At 47.9% G+C, this 18,225-nt stretch overlaps 1 protein-coding gene across 6 annotated transcripts in view; it reads left to right on the forward strand.

Annotated features, from left to right (window-relative positions):
- The window catches only part of Cfap221 (cilia and flagella associated protein 221), a 93,093-nt gene that overhangs the window by 28,073 nt on the left and 46,795 nt on the right, over positions 1-18,225 (forward strand). For all 6 annotated transcript variants that reach the window (XM_050124444.1, XM_050124446.1, XM_050124447.1 and 3 more), the window contains exons 7-12: positions 5,898-6,001; positions 13,246-13,405; positions 14,863-14,980; positions 15,099-15,210; positions 15,401-15,509; positions 17,876-17,963. In XM_050124444.1, the coding sequence (XP_049980401.1) occupies positions 5,898-6,001; positions 13,246-13,405; positions 14,863-14,980; positions 15,099-15,210; positions 15,401-15,509; positions 17,876-17,963 (691 nt within the window). The remainder of the gene's footprint in view (positions 1-5,897; positions 6,002-13,245; positions 13,406-14,862; positions 14,981-15,098; positions 15,211-15,400; positions 15,510-17,875; positions 17,964-18,225) is intronic.

Genomic DNA, 18,225 nt, shown 5'->3' on the forward strand with positions numbered 1-18,225 from the left:
GGTATTTTGTGGGCATGTGTGTGTGTGATATGTGTGCATGAGTGTGTGGTATGCATTCCTCTGTGTGTGCACATGCGTATGTGTGGTATGTATTCCTCTGTGTGTGTGCATGTGTGTTGTGTGTGTGTGTGCATGTGTGTGTGGTGTGCATTCCTCTGTGTGTGTGTGTACATGTGTGTGTGGTATGCATTCCCTTATGTGGCATATGTGTATACCTGCCTGTGTATGCATTCTTACTCTGCCAAGCTTTTATGTGGGTTGTGAGATCTAACTGAGACTCTCACACTTGGAAGGCAGGTCCCTTGCCAGCTCCATTTCCACAGGCTTTGCCCTAAAGTTTTATAAAACATAATAACTAACAGTTAGATTGTCATGGCTGCCGAGTCCAGCCACCGTGGAACAGCACACATCTGTCATGCTTATTGTCCCTTGCCCTTCATTTTCTAGCAAAGGAGCCAAATCCTATTATGGTAAAGTGTTCAGGACTCTCTCCAGACACCCAGAGTTTTAAATAGTTTATTTGATTTTAAGTCATCTCCAATAAGTTCACTCTTATTGAAATCAGACATGGGATGAGAGAAATTTGAATTCATTCTCTTTCTCTGTCTCTCTCTCCTTTCTTCCCATCATCCCCTTTCCCTTCCTCCCTCTCTGTCTTCTTCCAACAGGGTCCCACATAGCCCAGGCTAACCTCAAACTCACAGTGTAGCTGAGGATGGCCTTGATCCTTCTGCCTTACCCTGAGGAATGCTAGGATCTCAGGCCTGCACCACCACGCTGGGTTTCTGGTGCTGTGGAGGAACCCCGGGCTTCAGGCTCTCTAGGCGGGCACTCTGCCCATGGAGCCACTCCCCCAGGCTCCCATCTCATATTCCCTTTCTATAAGGTGCTCTCTTCTGAGGATGATGAAATTTACGCAGAATACAAATGCTTAGTATTTAAAAGGTTTATGTTGCAATTTGTTTTAAAACATTAAGTGATTATTTTATTCTTTTAGAGTATTTAGTGTGTTTTGTATGCAGTCCTAACAAGACTGATGAAATGATTAAATAATAAAGCAAGGGGGTGAAGGTGAAGGTCTCCTCCCGGGGCAGTGGCTCCCACCTGCTTTTCTGTTTTTAGTTTCCCAATATTTGTGAACTAAAGAACTCTACTTAAGGTTCTGTTTGCTTCTGAGAAACAACAAGAACGATGTATTTTTCTTCACTGTAGGTCAGTTTTAGTGGATTTATCAATAGGGATTTAGCTTAGAGTTGTGTGTTTGATGTGTGTGTGTGTGTGTGTGTTGCTGAGTATGTGTGCACGTGTGCACAAGCTCAGGCAGAAGCCAAAGGAGAATATCAGGTTTCCAGCTCTACCATTTAACGCCTCATTTCCCTGAGTTGGGGTCTCTCCCTGACCCTGAAACTAGGCTGGCGGACGGCAAGCCCCAGCACCCTTGGGCCCCTCTCCACTCTCGCAGCATAGGGTTGTAGGTACGCTGAGGCCTCATGTTTGAGCTAAGGCCGTCATGCTTGTTCAGGAAACACCCTTCCCTACCTAAACCATGTCTCCAGTGCTGAGAAGGTTTATTCGTTAATTTGAGATGCTGTCTCAAGAAAGTTGTCAGGCTGGCTTTGAACTTCTGATCCTCCTGCACCTGCCTCCCAAATGCTGGGCTCACAGACTTGCAAGGCCACATTCAGCGAGCCCCAAACAATGTCAGTCTTCTTTTTCCTAGAGCTGGGTTTGAACCCAGGACCTCACACCTATTAAGTGTCTCCGATCCCTTTCCCATAGCTGTTACAAAGCGCCCTAATCAAAGCAACTTAAGAGGAAAGGGGCTTAGTTGGCTCACAGCTCCAAGTGCTTGGCTTGCTTTCTCCATGTTTGTTTGCTTCTTTTCTGCTCAGAATCCCTCTCACCCACCCTCACCCTCTGCCAAGGGAACCTTCTGACGTCTTCCTTCCTTAATTAGTATAAGTAAAATAATCCGACACAGCTGGAGGCATTGTGGTGAATTGTGCCACTGTGGTGGCAAAGGCAGGCCTACCTGTGAGTTCAAGGCCAGCCTCTGAGGTGGTTCTAGAATGTGTCACTTTGGCAATTAAAGTTAACTGTCACACGGGAGTGGAGAGATGGCTCATTGATTAAGAGTGCACACAGTAGAGGACCTGAGTCGACTTTCCAGCACCCACATCTGGTAGTTTACAGTCCCCTGTAACTCCAGCTCCAGAGTATCTCACAGAGCCCCGCACTCATGTGACCACACACACACACACACACACATACATGCATACACACACATATGCACACGTGGATACACACGCGCACACACACACACACACACACACACACACACACATGAAGCTGGAGGGATAGCTCAGAGGTTAGGAGTATTTGCTGCTATTACAGAAAAGCGAGGCTCAGTTCCAGCATCCATATGGTGCACATACACACATGCAGGGCTTTAACACATACACAAATGCGCGAACTCCACTGCAACCTGGGTGGCTTGCATCAGTCACGCGCCCTCTGAGTCACAGTGAATGGAATTTTGTTCCCTTAAGGAACTGTTTATTTTTCCAGGTTGGCAAGTGCATGAGGAACCTGGCTCCTGGTAATCATTGCTAAACAAATACCTCAACACCTTTTCTAAGAATTGTCAGAGCTTAGGCGTTCATTGAAAATGGGCCGTTTATCACCAATAGGAAGAACCCATGGGAGTTTGGGGAAAATTGTTTCAGTTCAGAAACATTCAGCCATGTGGCATTTGTCAGAAGAGCCTTGAACATCAGACAGGGCCTCGCCGGGACATCTCTGAGCTGACACCTGCAGGTGCCCATGGGAGTCATAGCTCCCTGCCTTATCCCCAGAAACCGCGTGTGGACTATACACCGTTGCCTACAGCCTGCTCACATCTTCGTGAGTGGATTCCAGCCCCCGCTGCTGTAACAAAGGCTGTCAGTCAGTCTCACCAGCCTGGGTGGAGCGGCTGGCACCACACAGTGCAGAGAGCCTGCTAGGCTCACGGGCCTTGTGTATTAGATTAGACCGGAGCCTGCGGGGTGGGATGGCCTCAGGTGACCCTGCGGTCTCAGGACTTTTCTAGATGCTGTGACAAACCAACAACAAAACTGACAAAAGCGACTGAAAAAGTGGTTCATTTGGGCTCAGAGTTCCGGGGTTCAGTCCGTCATGGTGGCGTGGGTGGGAGGCAGCTGGTCACGTGACATCTGTACATACATACATACACACATACATACACACATACATACATACACACACACACAGAGGAGGTGGATGCTGCTGCTCAGCTCCCTTCCTCCTCTTACTCAGTCGAGGATCCCAGCCCGTGGGATGGTGCTACACTTAGGTAGGTCTTCCCACCATAGCTAATCCAAACTAGAAAGTTCCTCACAGACATGCCCAGAAGTCTCTGTTCATGGAAACTCTAATTCCCATCAGGTAGACAGCCTAGATTGACCATCACACCTTGGAGTGCACCCACCATTGCTTACTGGTCTTCAGAGTCGGGACGTGTCTCAGGGAGTTCTGGTTGGCTGTACACATCTAGTGGAAGCTGAGGCGGAACAGGATGTATAGGTTGGGTAGAAAATCCTGTAAACCGGGATGAAGAAAGGAGCCCATGCGACCATTACCCAGGATTTATGTCAGAAAGTATCATTGTTGGAAGCCTGGGGCAGCCTTGTCTTATGTGGGGACTCAAGTGTTTCCAGTATACCTACCCTAGTATTACAGATAATCACAGCTAAGAAACAACATTTAAAACAGCTGTTTCATGGGAGCCCCTGTGTGACAGCTAATCTTTTCTTATTCTTAGAGAATTTCATACATGAATATGATATGATATGATATGATATGATATGATATGATATGATATGATATGATATGATATCAATCCTCCTTCCAGCTCCTCCCGTGCACCCCCATCCAGGCTCTCCTTGCCTCTTCATGTCCTGTCCTAGTTCCTAAACATATACCCTACTGGGTCTATGGTATTGCCTGTGGGCACACGGGTGTAGTGCTGGCTCCGAGAGCATGGGCGACCTACCCAGGGCCGTGTCCCTGAAGAAAACTGGCGGTCTTTCCCAACAGCGCCTGACCAGGAGTGGGCTTTGTCCGCCCTTCTCCTCTCCGTGCTGGAATCAACTGGCTTCCCTTCTTTAGCTCTCGGGACGGTAACCACAACTGTTGGGAGCGCTTGAGTGCATTGGGAATTTGACTTGAGTTTGAAGCCACCTAGAAAACACAAATGGGTGTGCCTATGAGGGTATTTCCAAAGAAATTTAACTGAGCTGGGAAGACACACCCTGCATGTGGGTGGCGCCATCCTATGGGGTAGTGTTCCAGATTAATAAAAAAGGAGAGAACACGCTGAAGAGCAGCGTTCGTCACTGTCTGCCTCCCTGATTGACTGGAGCTGAGATGTGACCAGACCCTCCTCCTGCTGCATCACTGTAGCTGTGATGTGACCAGCCACCTCCTCCTTCTCCTGCGTCACTGTAGCTGAGATGTGACCAGACCCTCCTCCTCCTGCATCACTGTAGCTGTGATGTGTCCAGCCACCTCCTCCTCCTGCCCCACACTTTCCCAAGCATATGCTGTGATGTTATCAAACATGTAGAAATTTTAGACAGAAGATCCCCAGTGAGGGTCACCCCCACAAAGGAGGAAGGAACAGAGATAGACAAGGACTGTCAATTGGTAGTGCTTTGTTTCTCTGGAAACAGTTTATAGTTCTTAGGAAGGAATAGAGAAATCTTAATTGTTCAAAATTACTATTCCAGATATTCCACAGATTTTTAAAAGATAATTAATTTCAAAAAGGTTTGGATATGCTTTTAAAAGCCACATTTATAGTCTCCTAAATAGTTATTGGAAACCCAAATATTTATTGAACAGTGTGTGTATGTGTGTGAGTGTGTGTGTGTGGATCTGGGATAGAACTGAGATTCCTGCACACATGACTCCACTTTTATAGGACTCCAAATCCAGGGAAGCCTTGCTGGCAGGTAAGGCCCATGTGTGGTGGGGATCTCCACGGGTGAGTAGGTCAGGTGGGTACTTCCCAAGAAAGCAGATCTCCCCAACCTGGCAGCTGCACTCACAGTGAGTGCAATGGAGCTCTCCCAAGAGTGTGAACAGGGATGGAGCTCAGCTGGTAGAGTGTTTGCCCACTGTGCGCACAAAGCCCCGGGTTCTAACCTCAGCACTGCGTGATCAGCACATGGTGGAGCATGCCTGTAATCCCAGCACTATGAGCTAGAGAAAAGAAGGCCAGAAACTCAACATCATCCTTGGTGACAATCTAGCGACCCCAGAGAAGAGGCTCTCAGTGAGGATTGTCTAGATCACGTTGCCCTGTGGGTATGTCTATAAGGAATTATCTCGACTACATTAACTGATATGAGAAGACCTGTTCACTGTGGGGGGCATAGTTCCTTAGGCATGGGATCCTGAACTGTGTAAGAAGGAGCAAGTGAGCCAAGCACAAGCAAGCACGCATGACTTCACTGATCTCTGTCTTTGACTATGGGTGTAGCTGCTTCAAGATCCTGCTGCCTCACTTTCTCTACAACAATGCCAGGCTGTAACCTGGCACTGAGAGATGCACAAACCCATTCTCCCTTAAGTTGCTTCTGTCAGGGTATTTTCTGGAAGCAGAACCCAGACACTTGGCTACGTAGCAGGTTTGATGCTAGCCTAGGTTACATGAGAGCCTATTTCAAAAACAAATCTTTTTGTCAGTGTGGGACAGGAAGTGCCAGCTGATGTTGGGTGTCACTTCCTGCTGCTTGCTGTGCTTCCCGAGTCTCTGTTCCTCTCTAGGTTAGTTAGAAGAAAGCCGGAGAGAAACATGATGTGCTCCGTTTCCTTCTGTGCTTGTTTTGCAGCAAAAGTTGTGTGATCCCCTTGCAGTGCAGCTGCCCCGTGGATTTCGAGTTCCATATCACTTTGCTGCGGTCTCATCAGGCCTTCACAATTGAGCCAAAGTCAGGTGAGGACGGTGTGACGTCACACACTCAGTTGTCCCGGCATCTCAGGTCAGAGGCAGGGCTTGGAATATCGGTCGCTTTCCTTGTTGCTGTGGCAAAAACAGTGTGAGGAAGGAAGGGTTTGTCTGTCCCAGAATCTAAAGGGATGGGTCCACCATGGTGGGGAAGGCATGGCGGCAGGAGCATGAGGAAGCTGGTCGCGTGGCATCCGCAGTCAAGAAACAGAGAGGGAGGAACGCTGGTGCTCAACCCGCATTCTTTTCACTCAGTCCAGAAGCCAAGCTCACGCAGCGATGCTGAGCACATCCAGGACAGGTCTTCTTACCCTGGCCAGACATTTCTAGAAGCATCCTCATGGACACTCAGAGCCATGTTTACATGATGACTAAGTCCAGTCCAGATGGCAATAAACATTAGCCAGCATGCTTGGGGAATACATACAAACATGCATACACATAAATGCATGCCACGGACACATTCGCTCTTCCAAACAGCTTGGTAGTAACTGAGCCCAGCATAAGTAACCACTTGCTTGTGTGGCCTGAGGGCTGGGAAGTTCAGTCTGCGGATAGATGTTATGCACTGGCACTTATCCCAGACCCACAGATCAGTGTGTCCTTGTCCCGTTTTACAGATGAGAAAACTGAGCCTCGGTTAAGGTATTCAAACTGAATTGCAGAGTTTCTGAGTGACAAAGAGAATTGTGATGGAGGCCCAGTGATCCTTGGGGCCGTTCTATTATCCCAGGCTATGGGCAACAGCAGTGGCCCGTGACTAACCTCTGCTAGGCAGAGGAGGGCCCTGCCTTCTCGGTGCCTTCTCCCACAATGCCAGTGCAAGAACTTATCGTCAGTTTGTCCGTAGATGACCTTTAAACCATGCATCTGTTAACTGAGTCTTGCAGAGGTTAGCTTACTCCAAACCCCACAGTCAGCGGGACCCTAAATCTTAGAAGGTTAAAACATAAGAAGACTCCAAGCATGAGGCTTAGACAGGTCTATGACAATTCATGGGGAATAATCTGTATTTCTGAGCTGCTGGGAGGAAATTAAAAGCTTATGATAATGCAGGTGTATCATTTGCATATGTGGAATCTAAAAATTTTTTCTCATAGATTGTAACTTAGTTGGCAGAGTGCTTGCCTGGCACGCAAGGGGCTGTGGGCTCCACCCTCAGCCCAGCGTAACTGTAACCTGCAATCCCAGCGCTTGAGAGAGAGAACCAGGGTGACCCATGGTCATCTTCAGCCACAGAAACGAAAGGCCTGGGACACAGAAGACCCTGTTTCCATTTTGTATTTTGGACCAGGTGTGCTGATGCATGTTCCAGCACTCGGGAGGGAGATGAAGGTAGATCTCTGTAAGTTCCAGGCCAGCCTGATCTACATAGGGAGCTTCAGGATAGCCAGAACCACACAGAGACCCTGCTTCCAAAACAAACAAACAAACAAACAATTTTTGAAAATTGTTTCATGGAAACTAGACCAGTGGTTACCAAAGGCTGGGGCCAAGAGGTGCAGCAGGTTCCCGTTAATGGGAGTAAGTGTGCAGTAGAGAAACCGAGGCCGATAGCAGAGGTCAAAGGGGATGCAGTGCAGGGCTGAAGAGAGGCCAGACAGTGAAGTGCTTGTCACAATGGACAGCCTCAGTCTCCAGCATCCACATAAAGTCAGGCGTGAAGGTGCTTGCCTACAATCCCAGCACTAGGGATGAAGTGGCAGAAGCCCTGGCACTTGCTGGCTGAATAACATCCAACCAGTGAGCTCTGTGTTCAGTGAGAGGCCATGTCCCCAAGAGCAAGGTGACTGTGGTGGCTGTGGTGGCTGGAATCGGAATGGTCCCCATACATTCCTGTGAGTGGATGCTGGGCCACAGGGAGTGGCACTGTTAGCATGTGTGGCCTTGTTGAAGTAGGCGTGTCCCTGTGGAGGTGGGCATTGCGGTCTCATATGTTCAGGCTATGTCCAGCACAGCACCCAGCTTCCTTCTCTTGCCTGTGGACCAAGATCGCTCTTTCCCCGTCACCGTGTCTGCCTGCATGCCACCATGTCCCACTAGATGATAGAGGACTGAACCCCTGAACCGCAAGCCACCAGATTAAGTGTTTTTCTTTCTGAGAGCATCCATGGCCATGGTGTCTCTTCGCAGCAATAGAAACCCTAACTAAGACAGTATGGATGATTTTTAGAAGTTTTCCCTGTGTGGGCCTTACTGCCCTAAAAAATAATGTGCTTTTGGTTTTTTTTCATCTTCTTTTAGTTACTGCCCATGCGTCTTATATTTTCTATTAGTTTATTTACATACTTAATATGTCCCTCTATATGTTTATATTACTTTATTTACATATTTAAGTACACCCTTGTTTGCTTTATATTAGTGCCACCTAGGAAATGACACAGCATTGTTTCCTGGTGGTGACTTCATTGTTCAGTGTTGCTGTGTGTTCTTTCTAATCCTTACACTGATAAACTACGGCCTTCTTTATATTTTTATTTGGGCATGTGTCTGTGTGTATGTATGCCACCTGCATGTGGTTTTTATGGAGGTCGGAAGATGGCATTAGATCCCCTGCAGCTGCCTGATGTTGGTGCTGGAAACCAAACCCAAGCCATCAACAAAAGCAGCAAATGCTCTTAACCACTGAGCCATCTTTGCAGCCAGGACTTTCTTGGCTTTGAGCTTTCTGCTGTTGCTATTATTCATTTCTGTTTGCTATTGTTTGTCTTGTTGGGTAGTGCAGAGCAGCCTGGACCTGGAGATGCTTCTGTGATGATCTCTCGAATCCTGGGATACATCACCCAGCTTCCTGCCCTGTGACTTAACATTATCCCTGGTTGTGCTGAAGGTAGTGATCTGTAACTGACCCAAGAATAGTGGTCTGAGCTTTACATTTCTTGTTACCTCTTCATGTATTCCTTTCATGTACTTGTGTGTGCATGTGTTTGTATTGTGAGCAGAGGACAGCTTTCTTGTTTGTTCTCTCCTTCAACCATGAGGGTCTGGAGGTCAAGCTCAGGTTGTCAGGCTTGGCAGCACTCACCTTTACTGAGAGCCACCTCACTGCCTGCTGCACAGACATGCTTGTTTGCAGGGTGGCCTAGCAGTCACGATGTAGCCAAGGATAACCTTGAATTTCTGATTCTGCTGCCTCTACTCCCGAGTGTTGGCACCACTAATGGTGGTTTGTGTGGGGCTGGGGATCTTCGTACATGCAGGACAAGCACCCTACAGACCGAGCCATGCCCCCAGCCCCGAGGTAGACTTTTTCAAATGAGGTTAAATATTAAGAATGCCTTTCTCGCTTATAAAACACAAGGCACCTCCGCTGCTTTGTGCCACTGTGAGTTTTGGCCAAGCAGTAGCTGTCAAAACTTGGCACATATTCTACAACTGTCAACATTGCACAGCCTGCCACCACTGTGTTCAAGTGACAGAGCTGCACTAACAGAAAAACAAAACAAAACAAAAAGCAGCTTACTGTGGTTGCCTAGGCTACATCTCCACAGCAGGCTTTATGTATTGTCTAGGCGGGGAGCACTTAAAAAAATAAAAATCCCAGGTCAAGGTAAGCATTAATTCTCACCCCAGAGCTTGTCCTTGTGTTTTTAAGTTAACAAGCTGGAGTAGAGCAGTGGGATGCACCGGACTTCAAATTCCGGATGATCTGCAGGTCCCACAGAGTGATGCTCTGACCAAGTGGTGGTCAAGGTATTAAAGTCTCTTTTGCTGGGATTTCTACCCAAATGACCTGCTGTTGGCTTGCAGACCCATTGTATCTGGTAACTCTTTCTACCTGGCCCCAGGCTTAAGATGCAATAGTGGCCACCACTTAACAATTTTGACCTCTATCCGTGCTCAGGAAATTAACAAATTCGCACATTCTCTGTGTGTGCATGTGTATGTATGTGCATATGTGCATGTGTGTGTACTGCATGCATGCATGCATTTGCTCTGTGGGTGTACGCATGCACACACACATTGAGATGTCTAACTTAAGGGTCTCTCGCTGTCTCTGCTAGGCTGGCCTGTGGGCTCCAGGCATCTCCACTCCTTCCAATGCTGGGGTTACAGATGAGTTTGCTTTGTCAGGTTTCCCGTGGGTGCTGGGGACCCCAGCTCAGATCCTGCGCTTGTGCAGCAAGCACTTTGCTCACTGAGCCACCTCCCCAGTCTTCCATGTTATTTATGTGGTATCATGGCTCATGACGGTGTTTTCACACATGTATGTAATGCGTTTTGGTCACATTCACCCCCACTACGCTCCTCTGTCCCCCCACCTTTCCCATTGATCTTGCTCTTCCCAGCTACTGCCATGTCTGTGTGTCCCAGTGCGTTTCACAAGGGTTCTTCCAGGAGCATGGACACCTTGCCAGGGGCTACACCACTGGGAAGAATGTCTCCCCCTCTCTTAGAAACTATTAACTGACTATAGGAAGCATTCAGGTAGATAAAATAGCTGGGAGCTGCTGTCTGTCTTGGGAGTTTGCAATTTCCCTGGAAGGTAACAAACAGGTAGGACCCACACAACCTGTCAGATCGCCTTGCACGGATCCTGGCATAATGATGGGTCAGTGATGGGCAGAACCAAACTTTGGCCAGGACAGCCTAGCTATGCATACACCTCTGGTCCTGTCGTGTGAGGACCCCATGGGTGGACTTAGGGGTCATTGGACCCCTTGATTCTCCTTCCCAATGTAGACACCTGGCTGAATCTCCTCCTTCTGTCTTTCACTATTAGCTTGTCTCTTTGATGACTTATTGAGGATGAATGGTACCGCCTGACTGGTTAGAATGTGAAGGCCCAGGCTGTGACCCTGACAACCCCAGGACATACAGTGTTCTAAGCCCAATTGGCACCAGGGATACAAAGAAGTAAGATGGCATGGTGTGCTAGAAGGAATACCAGTTCATCTGAAAGATTTGAAAGGAGGAGGTCCGGGGTGTAGTTTTGTGGTAGAGCACTTGCCAAGCCTGGATAAGGCCTTGGGCTCCAGCCCCAACACTGAAGAAAGGGAGGGAGGGAGGGAGGGAGGGAGGGAGGGAGGGAGGGAGGGAGGGAAGAATAAAGCTACAGGAAAACACAGGGAACTAAACAATCTGAACCAAACCCCTAGGTATGGGTTCCTAGTTTCCCATGTTGCTTACAGCATCGGCATTGCGTGCTGCTCACTTGCTCTAGGGTCAGTATTCTGGGAATTTACATTTGAGCCACTAATGCAAATGGATTTGACCATATCTGTATAACTACACAATCAGATAATTGTTGGAAAGGATTTGTGTCGTCACTGGTAAACAAGGTCTGAGCCAGCACTCAGAAGCTGAGTTGTGTGCACCTAATCAAGAGCCCGAAGAGCGAGCAGAGGCACAGCTATGCTGCGCTAGGAAGGTGGGGCTGGTGTCGCCTCTGCAGCCTTACTTGGTGAGCAGAGCAGATACCTCCGTGATGGTTGATCCTGCCTGGCAATGCTGGCTGGAGGGAGGGACTTGTGGGCAGGGCATGGGTGGGTCCATCAAAGTGGGCAGCCGCATTCCACGGGCTGGGGCCCCAGGCAGAATACAAAGGAGAAAGGGAACTGAGCACAGTGCTCATCTCTCTGCTGCCCGATTGTGGGTGCCATGTGAACAGGTGTCTCCTGCTCCTGCCACCGTGCCTTTCCACCGTGATGGACTGCACCCTCAAACTCGGAGTCAAAATCAACCCCTCCTATGGAGGTTTGCTTTGGGGCTAAGCCTATTAAACCTGTCAGAGTCCAGAAAGATTCACTATGGCAGCTGAAAACCTGGCTAACTGGATCTGGGGATAAAATGAAATAAATCAACTCACGTGTGTTTACCGCTGCATGTTCTTTATCCCTGGAAATGAAGAAGCGAAGCAGCCGCATAAGGGGCCATCTCCACCCAGCTTTCAGTTTATGTGGGCATAAAGACCAGTCAGCAATCCCATAAGCGCCAACAGTAGTACCAAGTGTGCTTTTTACAGAGTCACAAAAGCTGGTGGGTCTGGCAAGAGGGGGCGTGGCTGTGGAAGCTCCCTGGCAGCTGGGAGTGTTGTAGCTATACTAACCTGCAGGCTTGATTTGATCAGCAGCTAGCTGATTGAGTTAAAAGGAATCTCTTCTGGGGAGCTTGCTTGCTTTTGACTCCAGCAGGGTACCCAAGTGAGAATTTTTCTCTCTGAAGATAGTTTTAGCCACTCAGGCCTTTTTCCTGTATAGACAGTTAATTCCCTGGGCTGCGATCTTATGTTAGCTGAAACCAAGGTGAGGAGTAAACACAGAATATTAGTAGCTTGTTAGGTGAGAGCAGGGGCCAGTAGATCGCGCCTTCCAGAGTCTGCTGTTAAAGCAGACATATCACCTCCTGTATAGGGCTCCTTTCTTACCAGCTGTCAATAGAGACTGGGGGGGGCGGAGTTTGGCTGTGAGAACAAAGGTTTGACTGAGGGAATCCTTTTCACACCATGGTTTCATGCTGTCAGGGAAGGGGGTGGGGGGTGAGGGGTAGGGGGTATCCAGTTGCCCTTACAGGAGAAGTCAGCTTTATTCTGCTGGGAGAAATGCCATGATTTCACAGGATTTCTACAGACTTGACAGTGACTTAGCCAAAAGCCAGGTGTCCCAGTAGTTCTGCAAAAACGGGTTACTCCGAGTGGGTGTGCACGTGTCCACTTCCTGTGGATTGGTCCCACCGATCTCAGCTGCACTTTTGCTGTGTAATTCTGTGGGCTCACCACACCCCCCTGGCCTAAACTGCATCTGCCGGGTATTTCCTCAGCAATAAGTGTAGTGATGAGGGCGGTGGGCTGCGGCCCGGCTCCCAGCTAGCTTTACCTGAAATAATTTCACAGAAACTGTATTCTTTTAAACACTGCTTGGCCCATTATCTCTAGTCCCTTATTGGCTAACTATCACATCTTGGTTAACCCATTTCTAATAATCTGTGTAGCATGACTAGGTGGTGGCTTACCGGGAAAGATTCTAGCCTACATCCGTCTCGGGTCAAAGAATCATGGCGTCTGCCTCACTACCTTCCTCCTCCCAGCATTCTGTTCTGTCTTCCCCACCTACCTATGTTCTGACCTATCAGGTCAATCAGTTTTCTTTATTAATTAACCAATGAAACAACAGATAGATAGAAGACCCACCTACATCAAATAAGGAAAGTAGTAACAGATACAATCACTCCCCCCCCGCCTCTCTCTCTCTCCCCCTCTTCCTCTCTCCCTCCCCCCCTCTCTCTCCTCACAGGAATAATCCCTGCTAACGGGAAGGCGAAGGTAACCGTGAAGTTCACGCCCATCCAGTACGGGATGGCGCAAATCAAAATTCAGCTGTGGATCTCGCAGTTCAACTCACAGCCATATGAGTGTGTCTTCACTGGAAGCTGCCACCCCAACATGGCCTTACCGTACGGCTTCTCCATCATGTTTCTGTCTACTCATGTAGCCCAGGCTGACCCCAGACACGCTAAGGAACCAAGATAACTCTGCCATTCTGCCTGCCTCCACCTCCAGAGCTGGGGTTACAGACATGCACCCCACACCCAGTGCGGATGGTGCTGGGGATAGGATCCAGGGCTACGGGCATTCTAGACAAGCACTCTACCAACTGAGTTGTAGCCACAGCCCAGATGTTTTTCTTCACACTCGCTTCATGAAAACTCCAATCCAATGCAGTTATGGGCATTGCGGTGCACACTTGGGATTCCATCACTGACGAGGCTGAGGCAGGAAGAGCATGAGGTCAAAGTACATCTGAACTACATAGCAAGAACCTGCCTTTGAAAATATAAGAAAAATCCAAATTCTCTCTTTCCTTGTAACCCCCTCAGAAATTTGTTTTGAAAGCTGGGCGTGCAGGTCAGTCACTGGCCCCTTGCTTGGCAATTGTGCAGCCCCAGGTTCAACCCAGCACCACAAGCTTATATTTATATTTACATTTATAACATTTATATTAAAAGATGAGTCTACGTAAAAGGCTTTAAAGCATAGGGGCAGGTGTTCTGCTGACCCAGCTAGAGCCCCACCCTGGTTTTGTTTCTGCTTTTCAAAGAGCGTGATTATTCTTTCACTAGAAATGTAAGTCATGATTTCTAAAGTAATCAGCCTTAGCTGTTGAAGAGCTACAGGCTAGGAATAGATTCTGCTAGACCACCAGAGCATCCCCTAGCCTGCTGTGTTTCCACTTCTCATACTCATGAGGAGTGCAAAGGAGCGATGGCTCAGCAGGGAAGGGACGGTACTTGCTGCCAGTGCTCATGGCTTGAGCTCCTTCCCTGGGACCTACACGGCAGAAGAATATGTTGTTCTCTGACCTCCGCATTCATGCCATGGTGTATGCACGCACACATGTACACACACATACATACGTGCACACACATGTACACATGTGCACGCACACACATGTACACAAACGTATTTTTTAAGAATGGGAGGGAAGGCAACCACTGCTGTATGTATGTGTGCATAGATAAGTACATACACATATGTATGCGGTTATATGTCAATATACTGATATGAAATTTGTTTCCAAAGATTCCTTTTGACACACACACTTACTTTTAATTTAGTTATAATATTGAGCCACAGGTGATAGTTTTATCAGAAAGAACACAAAAACAAACGCTTTGAGCTGGGGTTAAGAGTAGTTAAGAATACCGGCTGCTCTTTCAGAGGACCCAAGGGTTCGGTTCCCAGCACCCACATGGCTGCTCACAACCATCTGTAACTCCAATTCCATGGAATCAGGTGTAGTCTTTTTGATCTGATCAAGTACACAGGCAACAATCATGAACTAAAAATAAATCAATAAAACAAAGCCCAAACTGTTGGATTATACACTAATTTATCATGTCTTAAACTCCAGATTAGAAGAGTTTGAAAGATTAAATACTCGTTCTAAGAAAGTAAATGTTCCTCCAGAAAAAACAGCGTATATACAATTTTACCCAACTCCTACAAAGGCAAGACCTCAGAAGATGAAGGTAAGTGGGTGGAGCCACACACACACACACACACACACACACACACACACACACACACACCCAGTGGGATGGAAAGGCAGGGAGAAAAGAACTCAGTGCCCTTCCATTTGGTCCTCAGGAAATCGAATATCAAGACCTGCGGTTTCCAACAGATCTGTCGAATCCATTCGCCGTGGCAACTGTCCTCAACCAAGAAGCGGGAAAGTTGAAGATTAAGGAATTAAAACAAGGTGACAGCTATTGGTCTGCCATAAGCCAGTCCCTGGGGCAAAATAAGAAAGAAATGTGTCCAGTCGCATTTATTATTTATGAACAAAACTCAGTTACATGTCTGTTAGGCGGCATGGTTAGAAACTTGTGTTTGTCTGGGGAATGACTGATCTGATTACGGCCATGGTCTCTGCCCGTTCCTGCCTCCAGTCCTGGACCAGGGTGATGAAATCTCCAAAACCAGACAGATGAAGGAGGCACTCTTCGAACAGAAAGTCAGACAGAACGTCCTGGAGGAGAGCGAGAACCATCTTAAGTGGTAAATATTGAGGGATAATGTGCACCAGGTGACATGGTGGTTGCTTTTAGGGGATGGCCTTTGACGCAGGAGACACAATGACTTGCAATTATTGATAAACTCCCTTGGTGAATTCAATTATTCCGTCTCCTCAGCCAGTGTTTATAGCTCAGAATGGGTGGCTATTAGAAATAAATTATTGTAATTAAGGCATGTTGTTTCCTACACATAGCCGACAGGGCAGGACAGCAGTGGACTGTGCTGGGCTTGGCCTCTCCTCACTGCCAGCTGGGGCTGCCTGCCACCCAGCCCCTATTCCCAGACTGACCTGGGGTGAGCCCCATGCAGTGGGAGCGGCCGGGGACAGTCCTGGCAGAAGCCTTCTTATGCTTCTTGGAGCAAATGGACTTTTCTGTTTGAGTTACTTTAAACTAGAGAACACCAGGAGCCGGGCCGCGTGTTCAGCTTTCGTAAGAGCCAGTTCAAATGCACATGCTCCATTGTTTTTTCCTAGACACGCATTTGATTTCTTAAATCGTGTTGTTAAACTTAAAACATTTGTTTGTTCGTTTACTGTGGGCGTGGACCGTACGTACTATGAGACGCCGTGGAGATCAGAGGACAACTGGAAGAGTTGCTTCTCTCCTTTCGCCATGTGGGTTCCGGAGATTGAACTAGGGGTGTCAGGCTTGGTGGCAAGCCCCTCTGCCTGCCAAGCCATCTCACCTCTCATATTTAATCTTTAATCTCCTCTAACTTACAGTTTGAAATAGATATTAAATTAATGCACTAGCCAACGGTGCAAGGTTTAGTCACAGGCTTCTGTCACTCAAAACATTTTTATGGTTCGTCCGCATCTCAGCATTTATGGCTAGTTCACCTTCTGTAACTGTGTGATATTCCACTGTGTGGTCTGCCACGTGTCAGCCAGAGGCTGTTTATACACTCTCATCAGCAACACTGGGGAGTTGTGGGTCTTCTACCTATGCAACACCTGCTGATTTGTATGGCTTAGATCTGCATCTCCCTGACCACTAGTGATGCTGAACATTTGGGGTACACGTGAGAGAAAGTGTACACGTGTGAGTGTAAGAGAGTGAGTGTGTAAGTGTGTTCGTGTGAGACCAATGTGTGTGTGATAGTGTGTGCATGTAATAATGTGAATGAATTCTGTGTAAGTGTGTGTGCACGTGACAGAGTGTGAGTGAATTGTGTGTGTGCATGTGACAGAGTGAGTGAACTGTGTGAGTTTTGTGTGAATATAAGTGTGAGAGAAAGAGTATGCGAGTGTGTGTGTTTGTGTGAGAGACAGAATGTGTGTTAGGTTGTGTGTGAGTGTGTGTGAGTGTGGGAGAGGGAGAGGGAGAGAGTGTGCTGGTGGAAGCTGGAAGTCGACCTCTGGTGTTGCTCCTCAGGGGTCATCCACCTTATATTGTTTATTTTAAAGATTTGTTTATTTTAGGTCTGGGGTGGTGGTACAGAGGCAGGTGGATCTCAGTGTGTCTGAGGCCAGCCTGATCGCCAGCCTGATCTATAAAGTGAGTTCCAGGACAGCCAGGACTGTTATACAAAGAAACCTTGTCTCCAGAAAAAAAAAATGTTTATTTTATTTTGTGTGTATTCCGGTTTGGCCCGCATGTTTGTCAGTGCGTGTGTGGTACCAGCGGAAGCCAGACGCATGCTTCAAGTCCCTGGTACTGGAGTTACCGTCCCTTGTGAGCTGCTATGTGGGGGCTACTAATGGAACCCCAATCCTCTGGAAGAGCAGTCAGTGCTCTTAACCACTGGGCTGTCTCCCCAACCCAACCTTGTTTTCTGAGACAGGGCCTCTTGCTAGCCTGAAGCTCACCAAGCAGACCGGCTGTCCTGGGGTCTATGTGCACCTCCACCGTACTGGGATAACAAGAGCATACCACCACTCCTGGCTTTTTGTTCAAGGGTCCTGAGGTTGAACTCAGGTCCTCACACTTGAAAGCAAACACTTCACTGAATGAACCGTTTCTCACACCACTGTTGTATTAATTTATAAATTTATAAATATTTCAGCAAGAATCACTAGAAGATAAGCTTCATTTCTTCTCCTCCTCCCCCTTCTTTTTGGTTTTGGTTTTTCAAGACAGAGTTTCTCTATGTAGCTCTGGCTGTCCTGGAACTCGCTCTGTAAACCAGGCTGGCCTAAACTCAGAGATCCGCCTGCCTTTGCCTCCCAAGTCCTGGGATTAAAGGCCTGTGCCACCACCGTCCTGTGATAAGCTTCATCTCCTGGGACATGTTGTTCACCCCAGAGCTGGCTCCTTCCAGTTTCTCCCCATTCCTCCTTGGTTATAAAATAGGACTAACACACATATTTGTGAATGGCTTCTGGAATTAGGTTTTTTCTTTTGCAGGCAGGTGCACCTTGGCAAAGATCACACATCTTTTAGGTATAGAAAGGAGCACTGTGAGGAGCAGCAGAAAGCATATGAGCAGTACAAGGTCAGAACGGCTGCTTATTCAATATCATTTATTTCACCATGTCTTTTAAACTCCCATTGTATGCAAGACGCAGAATCAGGAGCAAGAAATGCATAGAGAACCAAGAGTCTCACTGGGTGTCAGAGCACTTCCCTGCAAGCATGAGGCCCTGGGCTCACTGGGTGTCAGAGCACTTCCCTGCAGGTGTGAGGCCCTGGGCTCAACTGAGAGAGAGTGAGAGGGGGGGGAGGGGGAGGGGGGAGAGGGAGGGGAGGTGAGGAGA

Source organism: Alexandromys fortis, unplaced genomic scaffold (genome assembly GCF_014885135.2).
Source record: "Alexandromys fortis isolate MF-2015 unplaced genomic scaffold, M_Fortis_MF-2015_v1.1 scaffold_232, whole genome shotgun sequence".
NCBI lineage: Eukaryota > Metazoa > Chordata > Mammalia > Rodentia > Cricetidae > Alexandromys > Alexandromys fortis.